Here is a 23,595-nt window from a genome sequence, read left to right as displayed (position 1 = left end):
TATTTTTATTATTTGCTTTCATACATTAAATTTTCATTTTGATGTTCTGTAAACCAAATGGAATAAATGCGTAGTTTCTTTTAATATTAAGGATTTTGTTTTTAAAAGCTAATCTCAGGGCGCCTGGCTGGCTCAGTTAGTAGAGCATGCGACTCTTGATTGCAGGGTCGTGAGTTTGAGCCCCACATGTGGTGTAGAATTTACCTACAATAAAAATTTTTTAAAAGGTAGTCTCAGAATTTAGATACGAATTTTATACTTCCATTGTAAATGATCTGACTAAATAAGGCTTTATTATCAGTGTCATAATGACACTGTTAGGTGTTTGATAATCATAATGACCTTGGAAGGAGGAATTGGAAAATGTGGTCGGTTTAGGACATAAGATCAGGGTCCTAACCCAGGAGTGATGCCTGTGTGTTTGCTGTTAATTTTGGCAACTGTATACTAAGAAGCTAAATGAACAAAGACTCTCTCTTTATTTTCTTATATAGTGAAATTATTATTTATAGAATGTAAATATACTAATTATAAAAGCTTGAAAGGAAAAGAAGACATTTCTTTACATTATTGATACTTTAGTTTTGAGTTATCCAAAGATAAAAAACCTGGAGATAAATATATCCAATTGTCTCCTGCCCCCCACCCCCAATGATACACAATCTTAGTGTGGCTTCATTAAGTTATAGGTCAGCTTGGACATTTATTTGGCGTTTCAGATTCTGTTTAGTCATAAAGAATGGCAGTGTGTTAAACTGGATAAATTTGTGACATAATCGCTTCCTTCTTGGTACCAAATAACTAAAGACTTTTTTTCTGCAAGACTTTTTTTCATATTTGGTTTTCTGCTCTGGTAGTCTGAGTAATTAAATTATTGTAAATATAGATATCACTGGTAAAACTTTGGGAAAATACAAAGAATTAAAAGGAAGAATATTAAATTTCACTTTTTGAGTGCAGTATATTCCTGGACTCTTAATTCTTATCATTGTTTATAACACATTGTAGCTTCTTTCTCAAATCCCTTTTTTTGGTAAACATCACATTTGTATGATAAATTATTTTACTAGTATGTTGAAAGAAGCTTTAGGAAATGCTTCAGATGTTATTTGAAAGTAAAAATCCCCATACCGTTAATGAAAATCTTTTTTTTTTTTTAAAGATTTTATTTATTTATTTGACAGAGAGACACAGCGAGAGAAGGAACACAAGCAGGGGGAGTGGGAGAGGGAGAAGCAGGCTTCCCGTGGAGCAGGGAACCCGATGCGGGGCTCAATCCCAAGACCCTGGGATCATGACCTGAGCCGAAGGCAGACGGTTAATTGACTGAGCCACCCAGGCGCCCCTTGATGAAAATCTTCTAACATTAGGTACTTGGAATGGTTACCCAAATCTGTGAATATACTAAAGTCCACTGAATTGTATACTTTAAAAGAGTGACTTTTATGGTATGGGATTTATAACTCAATAACGCTGTTTAAAAATCTTCCTGTAGGGTGCCTGGGTGGCTCAGTTGGTTAAGCGACTGCCTTCGGCTTGGGTCATTGTCCCAGAGTCCTGGGATCGAGTCCCGCATCGGGCTCCCGGCTCAGCGGGGGGCCTGCTTCTCCCTCTGACCCTCTCCCCTCTCATGCTGTTTCTCTCTTGCTTGCTCTCTAATAAATAAATAAATAAAATCTTTAAAAAATATTTAAAAAATCTTTCTGTAAAGGAACACCTGGGTGACTCAGTCAGTTGAGTGTCTGACTCTTGGTCTCAGCTCTTGATCTCAGCGTTATGGGTTTAACCCCCATGTTGGGCACCATGCTGGGCATGGAGCCTACTTAAAATAAAATAATTAATTAATAAAAATAAAATCTTTCTTGGGTGCCTGGGTGGCTCAGTTAGTTAAGCATCTGCCTTTGGCTCAGGTTATGATCCTAGGAACCTGGGATCGAGCCTGCATTGGGCTCCTTGCTCAACGGGGAGCCTGCTTCTCCTTCTCTCTGCTGCTCCCTCTGCTGCTCCCCCTGCTTGTGCTCTCTTGCTCTCTCTAAAATAAATAAAATCTTAAAAAAAAAGTCTGTAAAGTGAGTGTACCATTGATACCAAAACTTGGTAATATTGTACACGCACAAAAAAATTATAGTCTAATATCACTTATTACACCATCAATAAAAATTGCCAAATAAAAAATTCTCAATCAGAAGAAATAATCCCCAGACTGTAGTTCTTTTAGGGTAAAGTTGATTCAGGTTCACTTAAAGTATAATTTATTGTTGGATAAGCTGTTTAATTTTTATTTTCCACTTTTCAATAATAAAATTTTAGTTCCAAGAGAGGTGACTTAAGGAAGTAAGGCAAAACTGACCATTGCTGGAGATGAGAGTCTGGAGAGTTGCGGGAAGATTGTGGCTGGTGAAGAGTAGGAAGAGGCAGAGGGGTGGAAGCTGAGCGCACGGCCCTTCTCTGATAGCTCGTGAGCTGGGAGGGTCAGCGTCTAAGTTAGGCTGTACTGTGAAGGGCCACTGAGCAGTGACACCCGCTTTGAGACATGTGCCTGTTTCAGATGCTCTTCCTAGGTTCTTTGAACCAAAGAGACTTACAGCCAGCTCATTTTGGAACCAGGAGGGGCTGCAGAGACCATTCAGGCCGACTCCTTTGCACACACTCCTTTTCCACTTCATCCTGAAGGTCAGAGGTCTCAGTGAACTTTTTGGAGATTATTTGACTGTTGGTAGAAGAGTAGAAACTACAACCCACACCTTTTATAACCCAAGGTCATTGATCTTTATTTCTGCCATAGGCTTCTTTCATGTGATGTCTCTCACATGTTTAGTACTGTCAGTATATCTATCATTGTATCGTCTCCTCTTAGGAAAGAATTGTCAAGACTGTGAAGCACCGAGGGTCTGCTTTGGTGAGGACAACCTGCCCTCTCTCTTCAAAGTAGGATCTTAAGTGCTCTCTTTTAAAACATTACCTTTCTTTTCTTCTTTCCTTGGCTCTTAGGTGCTGAGTTATTTTCATCATCAAAAGAAAGTTCGTCAAGGAGTGGAAGAGATGCTTTACAGACTATATAAACCCATCCTTTGGAGAGGACTAAAGGTACAGCTGTTTAATACCCCGTCCATGTTAAGAACATGCTAATTACGCTTTTGAATTTATTATGCTCTAATTCAGAATTGTGATAAGGCAGTACAGATAAGACTGGGAGCTGGGGGCTTTGTGAAATTTCGGGATAAATGTTTTATTCTTTTATTAAAAACATTTTTAGGCCTATTAGACTGGGAATCTGAATTGGTTTAGGCTGACTCCACAGTGAGAAGGGGGTTTGTCATGCCCTGTGAACCAGCAGAAGCACTGGGGGTCTGCATAGCTGAGCTGGGCCTCCTGCTCCTCAGGATCTTCTGCTAATGACTGAGGCACAGGATGACAACCTTCCAGGGGTGCTCGAATGAACATGAGTAACTTTCAACATGGTCAATCTAGTGTTGGGAGAGAGATAGTCACTGTTTCTTAGTGACGTAAGGTGGACTTTGAGGCAAGTAATCAGGTCTTTATTTTTTTAAGAAGATTTATGTATTTATTTTAGAGAGTGTGTGTGTGTGGGGGAAGGTGCAGAGGGAGAGAATCTCAAGCAGACGCCCCACTGAGTGGGGAACCTGACCTGGGGCTCAGTCTCATGACCCATGAGATCATGACCTCAGCTGAAAGCAAGAGTTGGGAGACTTAACCAACTGTACCACCCAGATGCCCCCAAAACAAATGGTTTGTACTCTTTTTTTTTTAGGTAGGGTCTATGCGTGGAGCCCAACTTGGGGCTTGAACTCATGACCCTGAGATCAAGACCTGAGCTGAGTTCAAGAGTCACTTGCTAACCAACTGAGCTACTCAGGTGCCCCCGGGTCTTTTAATATCTGTGATTAGTGAGCCACGAGTTTGGTTTAGCTCACAGAAGGTCTCCTAAGTTTGGTCAGTTAAAAGATTGTGATTGTCTTTAATTTGTAAGTAAGTCTGTATTGAGATACTTAGAAGCAGTATTTAGGAAATCTACACTGAAGCCTTTGAATGTTTGCTCCTTAGATTCTGAAACACCCTTTCGTTATTCCAGGCTCGAAACTCTGAAGTCCGGTCAAATGCTGCCCTGTTGTTCATTGAAGCATTTCCTATTAGAGATCCAAATTTTAATGCTATTGAAATGGATAGTGAAATTCAGAAACAGTTTGAAGAACTCTACGTACGTATTGCACGTGGCTGAGTCCCCCACGATGTCAGCTCCCTCTGGGCCTGGTGTGGGTCCTGGCCTCCTCCGGAACTACCTGTGTGCTGCCCTCTAATGGCAGGCTTTCCAGATCTTGACATTCTTCACAGAAATCTGTGTTCCCCCCTGGTGCCTTCTGTGACAGCGTGGACCTGATTGTGTTTTATTCTTTTTCTCTTTGTCACCTTTGGAACATCTAATTATTTATTACTCTATATAGTTTTTTCCCTTTTATTTATTTATTTTTTAAATAATTTTTTATTGTTCTGTAAATCACCATACATTACATCATTAGTTTTTGATGTAGTGTTCCATGATTCATTGTTTGTGCATAACACCCAGTGCTCCACGCAGAATGTGCCCTCTTTAATACCCATCACCGGGCTAACCCATCCCCCCAGCCCCCTCCCCTCTAGAACCCTCAGTTTGTTTTTCAGAGTCCATTATCTCTCATGGTTCGTCTCCCCCTCCGATTTACTCCCCTTCATTCTTCCCCTCCTGCTATCTTTTTTTTTCTTAACATATATTGCATTATTTGTTTCAGAAGTACAGATCCGTGATTCATCAGTCTTGTACAATTCACAGTGCTCACCATAGCACGTACCCTCCCCAATGTCTATCACCCAGCCACCCCATCCCTCCCACTCCCCACCACTCCAGCAACCCTCAGTTTGTTTCCTGAGATTAAGAATTCCTCATATCAGTGAGGTCATAGGATACATGTCTTTCTCTGATTGACTTATTTCACTCAGCATAACACCCTCCAGTTCCATCCACGTCGTTGCAAATGGCAAGATCTCATTCCTTTTGATGGCTGCATAATATTCCATTGTGTATATATACCACATCTTTATCCATTCATCTGTCGATGGACATCTTGGCTCTTTCCACAGTTTGGCTGTTGTGGACCTTGCTGCTATAAACATTGGGGTGTACGTACCCCTTCGGATCCCTACATTTGTATCTTTGGGGTAAATACCCAGTAGTGCAATTGCTGGATCGTATGGTAGCTCTATTTTCAACTGTTTGAGGAACCTCCATACTGTTTTCCAGAGTGGTTGCACCAGCTTGCATTCCCACCAACAGTGTAGGAGAGTTCCCCTTTCTCCGCATCTCCGCCAACATCTGTCGTTTCCTGACTTGTTAATTTTAGCCATTCTGACAGATGTGAGGTGGTATCTCATGGAGGTTTTGATTTGGATTTCCCTGATGCTGAGCGATGTTGAGGACTTTTTCATGTGTCTGTTGGCCATTTGGATGTCTTCTTTGGAAAAATGTCTGTTCATGTCTTCTGCCCATTTCTTGATTGGATTGTTTGTTCTTTGGGTGTTGAGTTTGATAAGTTCCTTATAGATTTTGGATACTAGCCCTTTATCTGATATGTCATTTGCAAATATGTTCTCCCATTCTGTCGGTTGTCTTTTGGTTTTGTGGACTGTTTCTTTTGCTGTGCAAAAGCTTTTTATCTTGATGAAATCCCAATAGTTCATTTTTGCCCTGGCTTCCCTTACCTTTGGCGATGTTTCTAGGAAGTTGCTGTGGCTGTGGTGGAAGAGGTTGCTGCCTGTGTTCTCCTTTAGGATTTTGATGGACTCCTGTCTCACATTTAGGTCTTTCAACCATTTGGAGTCTATTTTTGTGTGTGGTAAGGAAATGGTCCAGTTTCATTCTTCTGCATGTGGCTGTCCAATTTTCCCAACACCATTTGTTGAAGAGACTGTCTTTTTTCCTTTGGACATTCTTTCCTGCTTTGTCCAATATGAGTTGACCATAGAGTTGAGGGTCCATTTCTGGGCTCTCTGTTCTGTTCCATTGATCTATTTGACTGTTTTTGTGCCAGTACCATCCTGTCTTGATGATGACAGCTTTGTAATCGAGCTTGAAGTCTGGAATTGTGATGCCGCCAGCTTTGCTTTTCTTTTTCAAGATTCCTCTGGCTATTCGGGGTCTCTTCTGGTTCCATACAAATTTTAGGATTATTTGTTCCATTTCTTTGAACAAGGTGGATGGTATTTTGATGGGGATTGCATTGAATGTGTAGATTGCTCTAGGTAGCACTGACATCTTCACAATGTTTGTTCTTCCAGTCCATGAGCGTGGAACGTTTGTCCATTTCTTTGTGTCTTCTTCAATTTCTTTCATGAGTATTTTATAGTTTTCTGAGTACAGATCCTTTGCCTCTTTGGTTAAATTTATTCCTAGGTATCTTATGGTTTTGGGTGCAATTGTAAATGGGATCGACTCCTTGATTTGTCTCTCTTCTGTCTTGTTGTTGGTGTATAGGAATGCCACTGATTTCTGTGCATTGATTTTATAGCCTGCTACTTTACTGAATTCCTGTATGAGTTCTAGCAGTTTTGGGGTGGAGTCTTTTGGGTTTTCCACATGCAGTATCATATCATCTGCAAAGAGTGAGACTTTGGCTTCCTCTTTGCCGATTTGGATGCCTTTTATTTCTTTTTGTTGTCTGATTGCTGTGGCTAGGACTTCTAATACTATGTTGAATAGCAGTGGTGAGAGTGGACATCCCTGCCGCGTTCCTGACCTTAGGGGAAAAGCTCTCAGCTCTTCCCCATTGAGAATGATATTCGCTGTAGGTTTTTCATAGATGGCTTTTATGATATTGAGGTACCCTCTATCCCTATACTCTGAAGAGTTTTGATCAAGAAAGGATGCTGTACTTTGTCAAATGCTTTTTCTGCATCTATTGAGAGGATCATATGATTCTTGTTCTTTCTTTTGTTAATGTATTGTATCACGTTGGTTGATTTGCGGATGTTGAACCAGCCTTGCAGCCCAGGGATGAATCCCACTTGGTCCTGGTGAATAATCCTTTTAATGTACTGTTGGATCCTATTGGCTAGTATTTTGGTGAGAATTTTTGCATCCATGTTCATCAAGGATATTGGTCTGTAATTCTCCTTTTTGATGGGGTCTTTGGTTTTGGGATCAAGGTAATGGTGGCCTCATAAAATGAGTTTGGAAGTTTTCCTTCCATTTCTATTTTTTGGAACAGTTTCAGGAGAATAGGTATTAATTCTTCTTTAAATGTCTGATAGAATTCCCCTGGGAAGCCATCTGGCCCTGGGCTTTTGTTTGTTGGGAGATTTTTGATGACTGCTTCAATTTCCTTAGTGGCTATAGGTCTGTTCAGGTTTTCTATTTCTTCCTGGTTCAATTTTGGTAGTTGATACATCCCTAGAAATGCACCCTTTTCTTCCAGGTTATCTAATTTGCTGGCATAGAGTTGCTCATAATATGTTCTTATAATTGTTTGTATTTCTTTGGTGTTGGTTGTGATCTCTCCTCTTTCATTCATGATTTTGTTGATTTGGGTCATTTCTCTTTTCTTTTTGATCATTCTGGCCAGGGGTTTATCATTCTTGTTCATTCTTTCAAAGAACCAGCTCCTAGTTTTGTTGATCTGTTCTACTGTTCTTTTGGTTTCTATTTCATTGATTTCTGCTCTGATCTTTATTATTTCTCTTCTCCTGCTGGGTTTCGGCTTTATTTGCTGTTCTTTCTCCAGCTCCTTTAGGTGTAGGGTTAGGTTGTGTATTTGAGACCTTTCTTGTTTCTTGAGAAAGGCTTGTATTGCTCTATACTTTCCTCTCAGGACTGCCTTTGCTGTATCCCAAAGATTTTGAATAGTTGTGTTTTCATTTTCATTGGTCTCCATGAATTTTTTTAATTCCTCCTTAATTTCCTGGTTAACCCATTCATTTTTTAGTAGGATGCTCTTTAGCCTCCATGTATTTGAGTTCTTTCTGACTTTCCTCTTGTGATTGAGTTCTAGTTTAAAAGCACTGTGGTCTGAAAATATGCAGGGAATAATCCCAATCTTCTGGTACCAGTTGAGACCCGATTTGTGACCTAGGATGTGATCAATTCTGGAGAATGTTCCATGGGCACTAGAGAAGAATGTGTATTCCATTGCTTTGGGATGGAATGTTCTGAATATGTCTGTGAAGTCCATTTGATCCAGTGTTTCATTTAAAGTCTTTATTTCCTTGTTGATCTTTTGCTTAGATGATCTGTCCATTTCAGTTAGGGGGATGTTAAGATCCCCCACTATTATTGTATTGTTGTCAATGTGTTTCTTTGCTTTTGTTATTAATTGCCTTATATAATTGGCTGCTTCCACGTTAGGGGCATAGATATTTACAATTGTTAGATCTTCTTGTTGGATAGACCCTTTAAGTAGGATATAGTGTCCTTCTTCATCTCTTATTACAGCCTTTGTTTTAAAATCTAATTTGTCTGATATAAGGATTGACAGCCCAGCTTTCTTTTGGTGTCCATTAGCATGGTAAATGGTTTTCCACCCCCTCACTTTCAATCTGGGGGTGTCTTTGGGTCTAAAATGAGTCTCTTGCAGACAGCATATCAATGGGTCTTGTTTTTTAATCGAATCTGATAGCCTGTGTCTTTTGATTGGGGCACTGAGCCCATTTACATTCAGGGTAACTATTGAAAGGTATGAATTCAGTGCCATTGTATTGCCTGTAAGGTGACTGTTAACTGTATGTTGTCTGTGTTCCTTTCTGATCTATGCTGCTTTTAGGCTCTCTTTTTGCTTAGAGGACTTCTTTCAATATTTCTTGTAGGGCTGGTTTCGTGTTTGCAAATTCCTTTAGTTTTTGTTTGTCCTGGAAGGTTTTGATCTCTCCTTCTATTTTCAATGATAGCCTAGCTGGATATAGTATTCTTGGCTGCATATTTTTCTCGTTTAGTGCTCTGAAGATATCATGCCAGTCCTTTCTGGCCTGCCAGGTCTCTGTGGATAGGTCTGTTGCCAATCTAATGTTTCTACCATTGTAGGTTACATATCTCTTCTCCCGAGCTGCTTTCAGGATTTTCTCTTTGTCTCTGAGACTCGTAAGTTTTACTGTTAGATGTTGGGGTGTGGACCTATTATTATTGATTTTGAGAGGGGTTCTCTGTGCCTCCTGGATTTTGATGCCTGTTTCCTTCCCCACATTAGGGACGTTCTCTGCTATTATTTGCTCCAATATACCTTCTGCCCCCCTCTCTCTTTCTTCTTCTTCTGGGATCCCAATTATTCTAATGTTGTTTCGTCTTATTGTATCACTTATCTCTCGAATTCTGCCCCGTGATCCTGTAGTTGTTTATCTCTCTTTTTCTCAACCTCTTTATTTTCCATCATTTGGTCTTCTATATCGCTGATTCTCTCTTCTGCCTCATTTATCCTAGCAGTTAGTGCCCCCATTTTTGATTGCACCTCATTAATAGCCTTTTTGATTTCGACTTGGTTAGATTTTAGTTCTTTTATTTCTCCAGAAAGGGTTTCTCTAATAACTTCCACACTTTTTCAAGCCCAGCTAGTATCTTTAAAGTCATGATTCTGAACTCTAGGTCCGACATCGTACTAATGTGTGTATTGAGTAGGTCCCTGGCAGATGGTACTACCTCTTGTGCTTTTTGCTGAGGTGATTTTTTTCTTCTTGTCATTTTGTCCAGAGGAGAACAGATGAATGAGAGAACAGAATGCTAACAGGTTAACAACGTCCCCAGCAAATATAGTGTATACAAATCAGAAAAGACCTGAAACCAGGGGACGAGAAAGGGAAAGAAAGAAGAGAAAAAAAAAAAGGAAAAAGAAAAAGATAAAAACAAACAAAAGCAGAACAAAACAAAAAAGCAGAATATGATCAAATATGATCAGGCTGGTGCATAGATCAGTGCCACACACTAGCTTTTGGGTATATTTTGGTCTGTTAGAAGAAAGTGCCTGCTAAAATTGTAAAGGAAGAAAGACATATATGTACAAAATAAGGGTTGATACAATGAAGGGATGGCAGATGACCGTAAAGATGAAAATTATAAAAGATTTTATAAAAAGAATTGATAAGTTGTTTTTAAAAAGAAAGAGGAAGATTTAAAAAGAAAAGAAAAAAAAAAGGGAAAAAAAAAGGGAGACACTGTGATCAGGCAGGAGACTAGAACAAAGGCATACAGTAGTGATTTAGGGTATGTTTTGATCTGTTAGAAGAAATTGTATCTCAAAATTTTAAAGAGAGAACAACTTATATGCCAAAAATAAAGGTAACTACTATGAAGGGATAAAAATATGACTCTAAAAATGAAAAATAAAAAATGTTTTTTTTAAAAAAGGGATAAGATGTTTTTTGAAAAAGGGAAAAAGAAAAATTCAAAAAAAAAACAGTTAAAAAAATTAACTTTGAAAAACTAATGAAGTATGGTAAAAAAAAGCCATGAATTCTATGTGCAGTATTCCCCTAGTGCTGGAGTTCTCCCGTTCTCCTTGATCGGTAAACTAGGTCTTGGCTTGTTGGCTGTTCGTGCTGATCTTCTGGGGGAGGGGCCTGTTGCCGTGGTTCCCAAATGTCTCTGCCGGAGGCAGAATTGCCCCGCCCTTGTGAGTCCGGCCTAAGCAAGCTGCTCGGGTTTGCTCTCAGGAGCTTTTGTTCCCTGCAAGCTCTCGGCACAGCTTTGGAGGACCAGGGTGAAAATGGTGGCCTCCCCATCTCCACCCGGAGGAGCTGAAAACTCGGGGCCCCGCTCCTCAGTGCGCCCCCAGAGAAAAGCAGTCAGTCACTCCCGTGTCCCCGGTCTCCGGCTGCACTCCGTGCTCACCCGGCCTGTGACCGAGCGTTTCTATCTCTGGCACCCGACCCCGTGCGGAGTCTCCAAACCCAGCAGATCCCCGCGGTGCGCTCCCGCGCCGCTCCTGCCCCGGGGAGAAAGGGGAGTCTCCCCGGCTCTGCTGCTTGTTGGGTCCCTGCTGCTGAAGCAGTGGCCCGCCTGGACCGCGGATCACAGTTTATGGCCACCCCGAGGTGAGAGCCCGCGCCTCGGCTCCGTCTCTGCAGCCGGCTTCCCCGCTCCGGTACCTGGGAGCTCTGCCGCACTCAGGCACCCCCGGTCTTTCTGTGACCCCAAGGGTCCTGAGACCACACTGTCCCGCGAGGGTTCCACCCCCTGCTTAGCTACTGGAGCGATGTCCCTCAGCGGAGCCGGCTTCTAAAAGGTCCGATTTTGTGCTCCGCGGCTCTAGCACTTGCCAGAAGCGGCCGACGGAGGACCCCTCCCCCGCCGTCTCTCCTCCCGAATATCGCCTCGGATTCACTTCTCCGCACGTCCTACCTTCCAGAAAGTGGTCACTTTTCTGTTCAGAGAGTTGTTACTCTTCTTCTCTTTAATCTCCTGTTGAGTTCGTAGGTGTTCAGAATGGTTTGATCCCTATTCAGCTGAATTCCTGATGCCAGACGAAATCCAGGTCTCCTACTCCTCCGCCATCTTGCACCGCCCCCCTAGTTTTTTTTTCTTTTAGTGGGTTATGTATTATTTCTTTTTTTTAGGTTTTTTTTTTATTTTTATTAACATTATTTGTTTCAGGGGTTATTACTCTTTATAGTTTTAAATGTTTTTTTTTTTAAGATTTTATTTATTTGACAGAGAGATAGAGAGCACAAGTAGAGCGGCAGGCAGTGGGAGAGGGAGAAGCAGGCTCCCCGCGGAGCGGGGAGCCCAGTGTGGGGCTCGATCCCAGGACCCTGAGATCAGTGACCTGAGCTGAAGCAGACGCTTAACCGACTGAGCCACGCAGGCGACCCTATAGTTTTAAGTGTTTTACATGTATTCTTGTCTCCCTAGCATAGAGGCTGTATGACATGTGGTTATAGTAGGTCCCCAGATTTGATGCCACTTCTCTATAGTTGTGTAACTTTGGGCAAGTCACTAACTTCTCTGTGTCTTTATGTGTGGTTTCGTGATGTTGGTATTGCCTGCACTAAAGTGGCGTAATGTGGATGAACAAACACTGGTGATGTCTTAAGGCAAGCCTGTAAATAATGCCTGTTGCAATAGATTTTTCAAATGACTGATTTTTCAAATGAGACATGAGAGCATTAGGATGCCACGTTTATTTCCAAGGGTACTGCAGGGATTTTTTTCATCTGGCTGGAAAGTGCTAGCCTCTGCTTATTTCTCTATATTCCCTAACATTTTCAGGGCTTCCTAACACAAGCTAAAAAAATATTATTTATTGTCTTAGTAGAATAAAATTTTAAGAAGTGATAGCAAAAATGCCATGATAAAGATGGTTACCCATGACATTCCTAAAATACTTCCTTTTGTTTGTTTGTTTTTTAAAAGCAGACTCCCTGCTGAGTGTGGAGCCCAGTGCAGGGCTGGGTCCCAGGACCCTGAGATCATGACCCAAGCCAAAGTCAGACACTTAACTGAGCCACCCAGATGCCCCTGTTTGTTTTTTGATTTAATGAAAAATCTCAGACATGCAGCAAGTTGAGATAATCGTATAATGAATATGTGTAGACTTAGCTCTTTCTACATACATACATATACACATGTGCACACATACATACATATGCACATACATACACACCTACGTAGAGACACACATGCACCTAAAATGAGCAGTCGTTAGTATTTTGGTGTAAATGCCTTATCTGCATGTATATTTACCTGAAATACCCCTTGAGAATCATTAATTTTGTGGGGCTAATGTTGGTGGGCAAATCAAAACTAGATTTTGGTAGTTTTTAGCCAAAAAACTATGAAAAACTTTTGTTTTTTTTTTTTTTTAAGATTTTATTTATTAGAGAGAGAGACAGCGAGAGAGGGAACACAAGCAGGGGGAGTGGGAGAGGGAGAAGCAGGCTTCCCGCGGAGCAGGGAGCCCGATGCGGGGCCGAATCCCAGGACCCTGGGATCATGACCTGATCTGAAGGCAGATGCTTAACGACAGCCACTCAGGCGCCCTTGCTCTTTTTTTATTTTTATTTATTTTATTTATTTTTTTTAAGATTTTATTTATTTATTTGACAGAGAGAGACACAGCGAGAGAGGGAACACAAGCAGGGGGAGTGGGAGAGGGAGAAGCAGGCTTCCCGCTGAGCAGGGAGCCCGATGGGCTTGATCCCGGGACCCTGGGATCATGACCTGAGCTGAAGGCAGACGCTTAACGACTGAGCCACCCAGGCGTCTCCCTTGCTCTTTTTTTTAATAAAGATTTTATTTACTTAGAGAGAGCATGATCCGGGGGAGGGGCAGAGGGAGAAGGAGAAGCAGACTCCCCGCTGAGCAGGGAGCCTGACTCGGGGTTTGATCCCAGGACCCTGAGATCATGATCCAAGCCAAAGTCAGACACTTAACCGACTGAGCCACCCAGGCGCCCCAACATTTGCTCTTTTTAACCCAGGTGTCCAAATCTATGAAACTGTTGTTTTTAAATGTGTAAGCGTCTGCCTTGGATATGGTGATGGAGTGTGTGCCACCAGTCCAGCCAGCACATGTGTCTTAGATTGTACCTGCTGTTTCACAGACTCACAGGGTGTGCATGGCGGCCCTCCTGCTCCTGAGTGGGACACATGAGCAGTCCTCTGTGGATGTCCTGCAGGGAACCTCCTTAGCCCTTGTGCTGGGCAGCAGCACACATAGTGACTGAGAGCATGGAGTCACACATTTTGTTTTGTGTCCCACTTCCCACTTAATAAGTCTGGTCTTGATCAGATTACTTAACCTCTTTAGTCCTGTTTTTTTAAAACCTATCAGATTGTGGTAAGGTCGCAATGAAAAATTATATATAAAACATTTCGCTCAGTCCCTAGCATTAAGATGACAGTGGTTATAGGTGAAGGGGATTAAGAGTGCACTTATCTTTATGAGCACTGAGTAATATGTAGAATTGTTGAATCACTCTATTGTACACCTGAAATAAATACAACACTGTGTTAACTACACTGGAATTAAAATTTTAGAAAATATTATGTAAATAAAATGACAGTGGTTATTATTGTCCATAGGAACATCAAAAATATGTAAAGTGATGTGATTATGTAATATAATATTAGGAACGTATTGGTGAATCTTCTGTCTCTTGTACTAGAAACTGAAATGAATTTCTAGAGGCGAGTTTAGTTCTAATTTACTAGATGAAAGGTGTGTAGGGAGCTGTTGGTCTCTTACAGATGTAGATGCTGTCATATGCTTGGTACTTTGGATATTAGAATATTGGCTAATGAATGATGTAACTATATCCCTTTCTAGTCCATTGGAAATCCCTTATATTGTAAATTGAAGAAATCTTACTGTGAGAACATCATAGTTGGTAGAGATATTGTATGAATAAAAATGTTTCCATGCTACGAGGTTTCATATAATTTTAGCAGATATGTAATATGTACATGTTAATAAGTTTAAGAGGCAGGACCTATGAAATAATTGTTTTACAGTGAAAAATAAATTACACATAGGAATGGCAAATTCTTATTAGAGAAAACACCTAAAAGAAATGCCAAGTCTTTGTTAGATTCTAAGGAATAGACCGTATTAGGACTGGTAAGTGGGTTGTGTGGTTTTTGCACAAGTGGACAGGGCTTGTCAGCAGATCGAGTTTCCCTTGGGTTCTGTGGCTGAGGGACAGGCAGGCCAGTGACCCCAAGGTGACCAGATGGGGAGGGGCCTCCCCTTCTGGTGGCTTTCTCTCTTTTCTTTTTCCCTCTGTGGAGATGTAGGAGTTATTGCTGGCTTTTCTAAGCTCCTCTGTTCCCGACTAAGGCCATTTTTGAGAGCTCTTCCCTGGCACGTGTTTTACCGTGGGAGCAAATGCGTGAAGCTCTCAGTAGCCCTGGTACCATCTGTGTTCATGATCCCAGGTTTGGGCAAATCTGAGCTCTGGAAGGACCTAGGAGTGACTGGGTCACAACCTTTTCTGCTTGTCTTTTCATGAAATCTGTTTTTTCCTTCTTGTAGAAATCCCTCATTTTAGGGGCACCTGGCTGGCTCAGTTGGTTAAGTGTCTGCCTTTGACTCAGGTCATGGTCTCGGGGTCCTGGGATCAAGCCCCATGTCAGGCTCTCATTTCAGCAGGGAGTCTGCTTCTCCCTCTCCCTCTGTGCTCTCTCTCTCTCTCTCTCTCTCAAATAAATAAATAAAATCTTAAAAAAATCCCTCATTTCCAATGTTGCTATCTCTACTACCATCTCATTTTGGTCAGATTTGGGGGTGCTTATTCATCCTAACTTGAAGGCTTTTTTTCCCCGTAATTACAGAGTAAGAATTATTTGTGCTTCTAAACTTCTATAATAGAAAAATTTGGACATAATAATAGAAAGCCTAGTATAATGAAGCTCTATGTACCCATAATGCAGTTTCAGTATTTAGTGACCCAAGCCTAATCTATTTCTTCTTCCCTTGTTTTGAAGCAGATCTGAGGTATCATCATTTTAACTCTAAATACTTAAGTAGGAATTGCTAAAACATAGTGACTTTTTTTAGAAGCATAATCATATCATCGTTAACAACTAAAGAAAGATGAAAAGTAATTCCTTAATGCTGTCAAATATTGGGTAGTTGTTTTTTTTTAAACACTTAAACTTTTTTTAAATTTTTTTAAATGTTTTTTATTTATTCATGAGAGTCAGAGAGAGAGAGAGAGAGAGAGGCAGAGGGAGAAGCAGGCTCCCCGCTGAGCAGAGAGCCTAATGCGGGACTCGATCCCAGGACCCTGGGATCATGACCTGACCCGAAGGCAGACACTTAACGACTGAGCCACCCAGGTGCCCCCTCTTTTTGTATTGTTAGCAACCACTGATCACCATTTCTTGGATTAATTCATTAGGTAGAATAACTTTATTCTGGGCTTAGTGCATTACAGCATTTTGGAAATTCAAGAAAGTAGTTTACATGGCTGTGTCTGTAGGATCGTCTGAAGTCTGCATACCTCACTGAATGTGGGGATGGTATTTGAGACCCTGCTGTCAGCGAAGTCCCGTAGATGGGATTGGCAGATATCGCACCACATGTCTGGCTTGTCCTCTTTAAATGCTCAGCTATAGAAATGATAATAGATGTGTGAGTCTGTATAGGACCAGCAGTTCTGTAACTGGAAATGTCTGCTACATTGTGAATGCAGAGTGCTAATGTGTAAAGCGAATACTGATATAAAGGGAGCCTATTTAAGATTTTTAAGTCTTTTTTCCTCTCCATCTCATAGAGCCTTTTAGAAGATCCTTATCCAATGGTCCGTTCTACAGGGATCCTTGGTGTCTGTAAAATAACTTCCAAATACTGGGAAATGATGCCTCCAACCATTCTTATTGATCTCCTCAAGAAAGTAACTGGGGAACTGGCATTTGACACAAGCTCAGCTGACGTGCGTTGTTCTGTCTTTAAGGTAGGATTTAAGCAATATTTATTTATCATAGAATAATTAGAAAATACAGAGAAAGAACAATTTTTAAATTACCCGTAATTCTACTCTATGGATAGACTAGTATGGACATTTTTGTTGTACATCCAAAGTAACATTTTTAAAAACCAAATTGAAAGTCTTCTACGAAAAAGGCCTACTTGAAATAATACCAGTTTTTAGTGGATGGCCTGGGTGGGTGGTGCACAGTGTTTTTAAAATAGGAGTTGTGTGTAGTACTTAAATTTTTTTTGTAATTATACATTAAAATTGACTTTTTTGGTATACTGTGCACTTTTAACAAGAACCTACAAAACTATCCTTTCTCCCGTCATCCAATTTCAGCAGTTATCAGGAACACATCTGGTCTTGTTTCATCTTTAGCCAATTCATCATCTCCCACTATTGATTACTTTGAAACAAACCCAGGACACTATATCAGTTCATCTGTAAATATTTCAGTATGATGGTTAAAACAGAAGGTCTTGTTATAGTTAATAGTAATATTGTAATAATATTGTATGGTGACAGATGGTAACTACACTTAACCATCGTAAACATAGCTTAATGTATAGAATTGTCGAACCACTATGTTGTACACCTGGACAAATGTAACATTGTATGTTCACTATAATTCAAATAAAAAAGTTCTGTTTAAAAACTCCTTTTTGCTAATAACTGTAAAGCAAAGTGGAGTGTATCAGATCTTCAAATTGGTGACTGGTCTGAGCTTGGGCAGGTCACTCTGCCACCCATCTGAGGTGCACGTGGCTGTGTCCCCCCGATAGGGGGGGCTCTGTGCCCTCTGGTTTTCATGCAGGATTGAATCAAGAAATAGGAGAATTCATGGGCTACTAAAAAAATGTGAAAGGATTGTTGGATCCGACACAAATTGGCTTTGGAGCCCTCTCCACCAGTAGTTCTCTGTTTCTTTCAACTCTAAAAATCCTTTAAAATTTGGCTAAGAGAAAGCATTGCAGGATTATTTTATAACTCCTTTAATTTTGTTTGGATAGAACAATGGATGAACTGATTATCAGTGTTGAAACTATACTAATTCATTGAAAGTATGCTTTTTATATGAAACTGTTTTAGGAAAGTGTTACTTTCTGTAGATATATTTATTTATTTCACTAGTAGTTCACTAATAAGGATGGAACTGAATATTTTCTTAACTGAAGTTTTTATTGTTTATGTTCTAAATTTGAGTTGTTTTTATTTCTCTCTTTTGGTAGTGTCTGCCGATAATTTTGGATAACAAATTAAGCCACCCATTATTAGAACAGCTTCTGCCAGCACTGAAATACAGTCTCCACGACAATTCAGAGAAAGTGAGAGTGGCTTTTGTTGATATGCTGCTGAAAGTCAAAGCCGTGCGGGCTGCTAAGGTAGGACAGGCAGGATTTTATCATTGAAGATGTGAAATAAAGAAGTACATTCGTTTTCATCAACAAAAAGAGTAATTTTAATTCCAAGAGTTTTAGTAATCACATTTAAACTAGCGGATGTCTGGTGTATTCTGCCAGTTTATTGTGTCATAAAATTTTATTTGTTTTGTGATTTTCATTGAAGTTTCTAGAAGTATCATCAATGTGTGTTTTCTTTTTGGTGAAAGACATTAATGGAAGCAGCCCCCACCTTAAACTATATTTCTATCATGTGCATGAAAGCTTTTGTTCAAATATTATAATACTTGGCACTCAGTAACTACTTAAATATTACTGGGAGAACTCCCTTCACATTTTACAGAAGGAAGCAAGGAGATAATTGTGTTATGATGTACATTTTAACCTGGTGTAAACTTTCGAAGTGAGGGTATACTCCTTTAGCTTGAGTCCTGCTCACTCTTGGCTAAAAATGTTAGTTAGAAGGTTTTTAACGTCATTTGATAACACTGTGTCTTTTCTTCCTCCGTGCAATACTTTTCTGAAATTTACTTTAAAATGCTCATTTGTCCCAGCACAGAATTTGGGAGCAACCTGACATGTCCATTAGTCTCGGGTTAACCACGCAGACCTGTGGTGTGTTCATGCAATGAAGGAATGCTGTGTGGCCGTGAAAAGGAATGAGCTCACGTGGAAATCCCACTGAGATATGAGTAAAAGCAGGTGTAGGTGTGTGTAGTGTGCCGCCAGCTGTATAAAATGGGGAACATATGTATGTATTTGCTCAAATAGTGTAAAATATTCCTAGAAGAAAATGAGAAACTAGTAACAGTTGCCTGAGGTGAGGGGGATTGGATGTCTAGGGATGGGGCACTGGGGAGGCCAGGATACATATTGTTTTATGGTTTTTATGAATTTTGAACTGTGAGTTTTTGTTGTTAAAAACTAAAAACCAAAGACTGTTTTTCATGACCTCCATAGCACATGTCCCCCACGTCACACGCAAGCGCCCTTGGTCATTTTGTTGGAAGTCACTGGACCGAGTGTGGTCTTTCTGGACTCTGCTCTGGCCCTTTCATCTGTTTGCACGTCCTTAGGCCCCGGGCTGTGTTGCCTGCACTGCTACAGGTTCCCATGAAGTCTTGGAGCGTGCATCCTCCAGCTTTGTTGTTCTTTCAGAGCTTTTTGGCTGCTTTAGGTCTTTTGCATTTCCATATGTATTTTAGAATCAGTATGTCCATTTTAACAAAAAAGCTGGCTGCAATTTTTATCCCATTTGTTATTAACAGCTTAATAAAACTGAGTAGTTCTGAATCTGAGACGGAAATTTTGGTCTAGTGTTGTGTTTGAAGTGTTTTGTTTGCAGAGGACTATTGCGGTGATGTCTGGTGAGGAAATGTAGAGAGCAGTGTTTCCTCTTTATTAATGAGTCGACCCGAGAGAATTGGAGGGGGGGCCAGGCAAGATGAGGACAAGAGTTCTTTGACCTGGAAGTTTGGATTTTAGGAGAGTAGCCAGAAAGAAAGCATAATGTTTTACTAGGGTGCTTGTTTCATCTTAAATCTTAGCTCTTCAAAAGCCAGGCAGAGAGTGATTTAGCTGTGAGATCTCTGGCAAGATGGAGAGGCAGCTACCAGGAAGTGGGAGTGCTGATTGTCCACCATTCAGAATGGTGGGGGTCTCCTGCTCCACCGTCAGGCCCTGATCATGCTTGTGTTCGTAACGGACACACTGAACATTTGAAGTGAAAGACCAGTTACGATTTGCTTGTGGTCTTGTCTGCGGCAGATACCAACCTGCTGGTAATATGTTTGGGTAAAATAAAACTTCAGGTAATTGAAACAAAACAAATCAGAATCCTGAGCTAATTAGAATTGTTCTGCATTATTTGAGAAAAGTGAATCAAAGAAAAACAAGCTCATATGGGGAGTTTCTGGAAGGGCAGACGTGCAGGAAGTGTTAGTTTTAAGAATCACCCCGGAACCTGGCATTTGGTAAGAGTGCGAATGGCTAGTTCCCATTCAAGATGGTGTAGTCTCTGTGAAGGCCCAGGAGTCAACTTTTTAGTGTGACTGGGGGCAGATCGTGGAGAACTTCTCAGGTACTGGCTCTGTGGCTGGGCTATTGTGCTGAGATCTGGGATGTTCCTTGGTTGTTATTTCTTGCAGCCAGGTTGGAGCTCTGAAGTCTCGAGTCTTGAAGAGCCCTTGCTTACCTGAGTCCTCAAGTGGAGGGCTTTCTCTTTCCTCTTGGATTTTTCCCTCTTGGGATTGTTCTGTTGCTGCGCTGTTCTGAGGTTGACATTTACTAATGGCAGAATTGACCCATGAGTTCTCATGTGGAGGAGGTGTGATGCTCCTGCTGAGGGTCCTGTTGCCCAGAGGAACTCAGCAATCTGGAGTTGTCAGCTCTGTTTCTTGACCTGTTGCTTCCATTCTACATCAGTGTATGGCCTGCACACCATTGTCATCCACCTTTCTGTGAGATTGCAGGCAGCATATAGTAGAGCAGGTGAATGGTGAATCCACTCATTGGCCATTTTGGTCTTGGGTTGAATCTGCTTTTGTGGTGGTTGTGAAATTGCACCATGTAGCTAGGTGTGCTTGAGTGTTTTGGTAAGTGTTTTTTGCTGGTGTTGCTGTTAGCCACAACCTGCTGTTCAGGATCACACCTCAGTACACTCACATTCACAACCAGTAGCCCCTCTGGACTGACACACAGGCAGGAAGGGAGCAGGGGAGGTGAGGGAAGAGGGAAGTGGTTATAGCCACCAGTGGATCCTCAGACTCATCAGTACCTTCTTCTCCTGAACCTTGAAAGTACTGCCTCTCACCCTTGAGTAAGTCTCCAGTCACTTATTGCCAGCCTCACTCAGTCATTTTTCTAGTTAGTTGGCAGTGGGCTCTCTTCTGTGAAGCCACCTGCCTCTGGTGGGGCAAGGGCTGAGAGTTGGGCCACCATACCATCCTCTCTGCGTGACTTACTGCTGGCAGCACTCGTGCCGTTGCCTCCCCAGTACCACTGTGAGTAGCAGTGTCGGGTTTGGGACTTGGGCTTAGTTATTGTCTTTATTTACTCTAATAACTTTTTCAGAAATACCAAGAGGTGTCTTAAGTGGAAGTGTCCCAGGAGGTTTCTGGGGGGAAGTAATCAGTAGTATCGGAGATTTCCTGGAAGGGGAGGTGTGAATATGTTCATCTGGATTTTCAACAGAAGGTCATTATGACCTTGGCAAGAACAATTTCAGTGAGGGTAGAAGCCGCACTACTGTGGGGTGAGGAAGAGGAGGTGGGGGCAGAGGCAGGTCCCAGGGCAGAGGAAAGGTGAGCTGCAAGGAGACAGGAAATTCAAGCAGAGTTTTGTGGGAGGCTTTTGTTTTAAGAGGTGGAATGACTTGAAAATACTTAAATGCTGATGAGAAGGATCCAGTTGAAAATACTGGAAAGGGGGCAGATTGTTAGAGCTAGGTCCTTGAGGAGAATGTATATTGGTGGTATTATCCCCATTATACAGAGGAGGAAACTGCCAGCTGTAGGTATTTGTACAGGATTGCCAGCCGAGAAGTGACTAGGATAGGGTTTGAACGCTCCACCATTAGAATCTATTTTCTTCCTCCTGCTGTTTTTCTCTTGTCTGGAATGTCTTGCTTGGAAGTTTGTCTGTCTTTTTTAGGCAGTAGACAACTTCGAGGCTTTGGAGCAGAGGGGCTGTAGGACACTTGTGGTCGTGCAGCAGCTGTACGGTGGCTGGCGGAGGCCGGTGTGGTCATCTAGGCAAGCTGGCCCTGGAGAGGAGAGGCAGTGATGGGCCAGAGGGTGCTGCCTGCCGTGGGTGGTGGGCCAGGTATCTCTGGGGTTCAGGAGTGATGTCTCCGACGTAGGGAATGGGGTGTCCACTTTAGCTCTCTGTGTCAAAGTGTTGTAAATTTTTCTATTCACTTTTCACATTAATGGGCCGAAGTTGTTTTAGGAAATTTTTAAATTATGAGACTCATAATCATAGTTATCATTTGAGGGTTTACACCAAGCATGATACTAATTAGTTGTAATTAACCCTCCCAACAGTGTTATACTTTGGTACCTTGTAAAAATGTCAGTGCTTTTTAAAATATGGATTTGTTTTCTAATTTCTCTTACAGAAGAGTCACAGTTTCTGGTATAGTCATTTGAAATGAATTTTCTTGAATATAAAGATTAGTTCCTTTTTGATTTTGCTAAGGAACTTTTGCTTAGAAAGCGTTTTCAAGATTACAGGGACAGTTGACTATTCCTTTCTGTGTATGTTTTACACAGTTTTGGAAAATATGCCCCATGGAGCATATTTTGGTTCGTCTGGAATCAGATTCCCGGCCTGTGGCTCGGCGACTGGTGAACCTTATCTTCAACTCTTTCCTGCCCGTGAACCAGCCTGAGGAGGTGTGGTGTGAGCGCTGTGTCACGCTGGTCCAGATGAACCATGCAGCCGCCAGGAAGTTCTATCAGCATGCCCACGAGCATACCGCCTGCACTAATATAGGTGTGGGACACCTACATCTCCGTGCTCGTTATGTTGTCTTCCTAAAGCTAAAGCGTAATGAACGTCCCGTATCCTCAGTGTTGGTCATTTCAGTAAACTTCACGCTTTAGTGCATTTCTTAATGATTTCCTTTAAAATAATATTTTTAATTGTTTGGGATTATAATCTTACTGTCAGAAAGATAATTTTGTTGAAGAAACATGTACATTAATTATCGATTATTTTAAACATTTCAGCAAAGCTGATTCATGTGATTCGCCATTGCTTGAATGCCTGCATCCGGAGGGCTGTGCGCGAGTGCCATGAGAGCCACGAGGAAAGGGAGAAGGAGAACGTGAGTGTGGTCGGGCTTGCCCTGGCCCAGCTGCACCTGCGGCCGTGTTACCTCAAGGAAGACAAGGGCCCTGTGCCCTTTGCTTGGAGAAAGGCAGAACACTGGCATTTCCATGGACTGTTAGCAATATTTTGATTTCCCATTATTCCTTCAGTATTGATAATTCAGCAAATTATTGTAGAGGATCATAAGTAATGTTTTTGAAAGAATTGCTCTATATCCTTTATAGTTCATTGTGGAGTTTGGGTAGGATTTAATACAGAGGAAAATTTATCACTGGTAACACCTGTCCCAAATTTTCTTGGCCTTAAGCTTCTCTGTATATTTTAATTCGACCTGGGTATAGCACACACCTGGATTGGATTCTGGATGTTACCATATTTTATAATTAATGGGTGTTAATGTTCTTAAGGATTTACTCATAGCCACTGCTGTGAGATTCTACTAGAAACATCTAGGGGTTGAATTTCTAGGAATGAGCTTTATTTAGATTGATTGATTTGAGAGAGAGAGAGAGAGAGAGAGAGAGAGCACAAGCAGGGGGAGCAGCAGAGGGAGAAGCAGACTCCCTGCTGAGCAGGGAGCCCGATGTGGGGCTCGATCCCAGGACCTCAGGATCATGACCTGAGCTGAAGGCAGACACTTAACCAACTGAGCCACCCAGGTGCCCCGAGAATTATCTTTTAAAAAGTAATTAATTGGGGTGCCTGGGTAGCTCAGTTGGTTGAGCATCTGACTCATGATTTTAGCTCAGGTCATGACCTCAGGGTCGTGGGATCGAGCTCGAGTCCGGCTCTGCTCTCAGCTGGGAGGTCTGTTTGAGATTCTCTCTCCTCTCCCACTTGCCCCTTCCCCTGCCTGCACGTATGTGCGCGCACATACACACTCTCTCAAATAGATAAATCTTCAAAAAAACTAATAA

The 23,595-nt window shown here is 41.6% G+C and overlaps 1 protein-coding gene across 6 annotated transcripts in view; it reads left to right on the top strand.

Annotated features, from left to right (window-relative positions):
• Positions 1–23,595, top strand: part of NCAPG2 (non-SMC condensin II complex subunit G2) — a 69,317-nt gene that overhangs the window by 19,366 nt on the left and 26,356 nt on the right. For all 6 annotated transcript variants that reach the window (XM_088018282.1, XM_088018285.1, XM_088018284.1 and 3 more), the window contains 6 exons: positions 2,992–3,087; positions 4,094–4,219; positions 16,245–16,424; positions 17,675–17,827; positions 22,117–22,339; positions 22,576–22,673. In XM_088018282.1, coding sequence (XP_087874408.1) covers positions 2,992–3,087; positions 4,094–4,219; positions 16,245–16,424; positions 17,675–17,827; positions 22,117–22,339; positions 22,576–22,673 — 876 coding nt within the window. The remainder of the gene's footprint in view (positions 1–2,991; positions 3,088–4,093; positions 4,220–16,244; positions 16,425–17,674; positions 17,828–22,116; positions 22,340–22,575; positions 22,674–23,595) is intronic.

The sequence above is a fragment of the Eumetopias jubatus genome, unplaced genomic scaffold, assembly GCF_037043125.1.
Source record: "Eumetopias jubatus isolate StellerSeaLion01/CBP00866 unplaced genomic scaffold, mEumJub1_p1.0 scaffold_14, whole genome shotgun sequence".
NCBI classification, from domain to species: domain Eukaryota; kingdom Metazoa; phylum Chordata; class Mammalia; order Carnivora; family Otariidae; genus Eumetopias; species Eumetopias jubatus.
The sequence above is the reverse complement of the archived record's forward strand: the minus strand, read 5'-3'. Positions and strand labels throughout refer to the sequence as shown.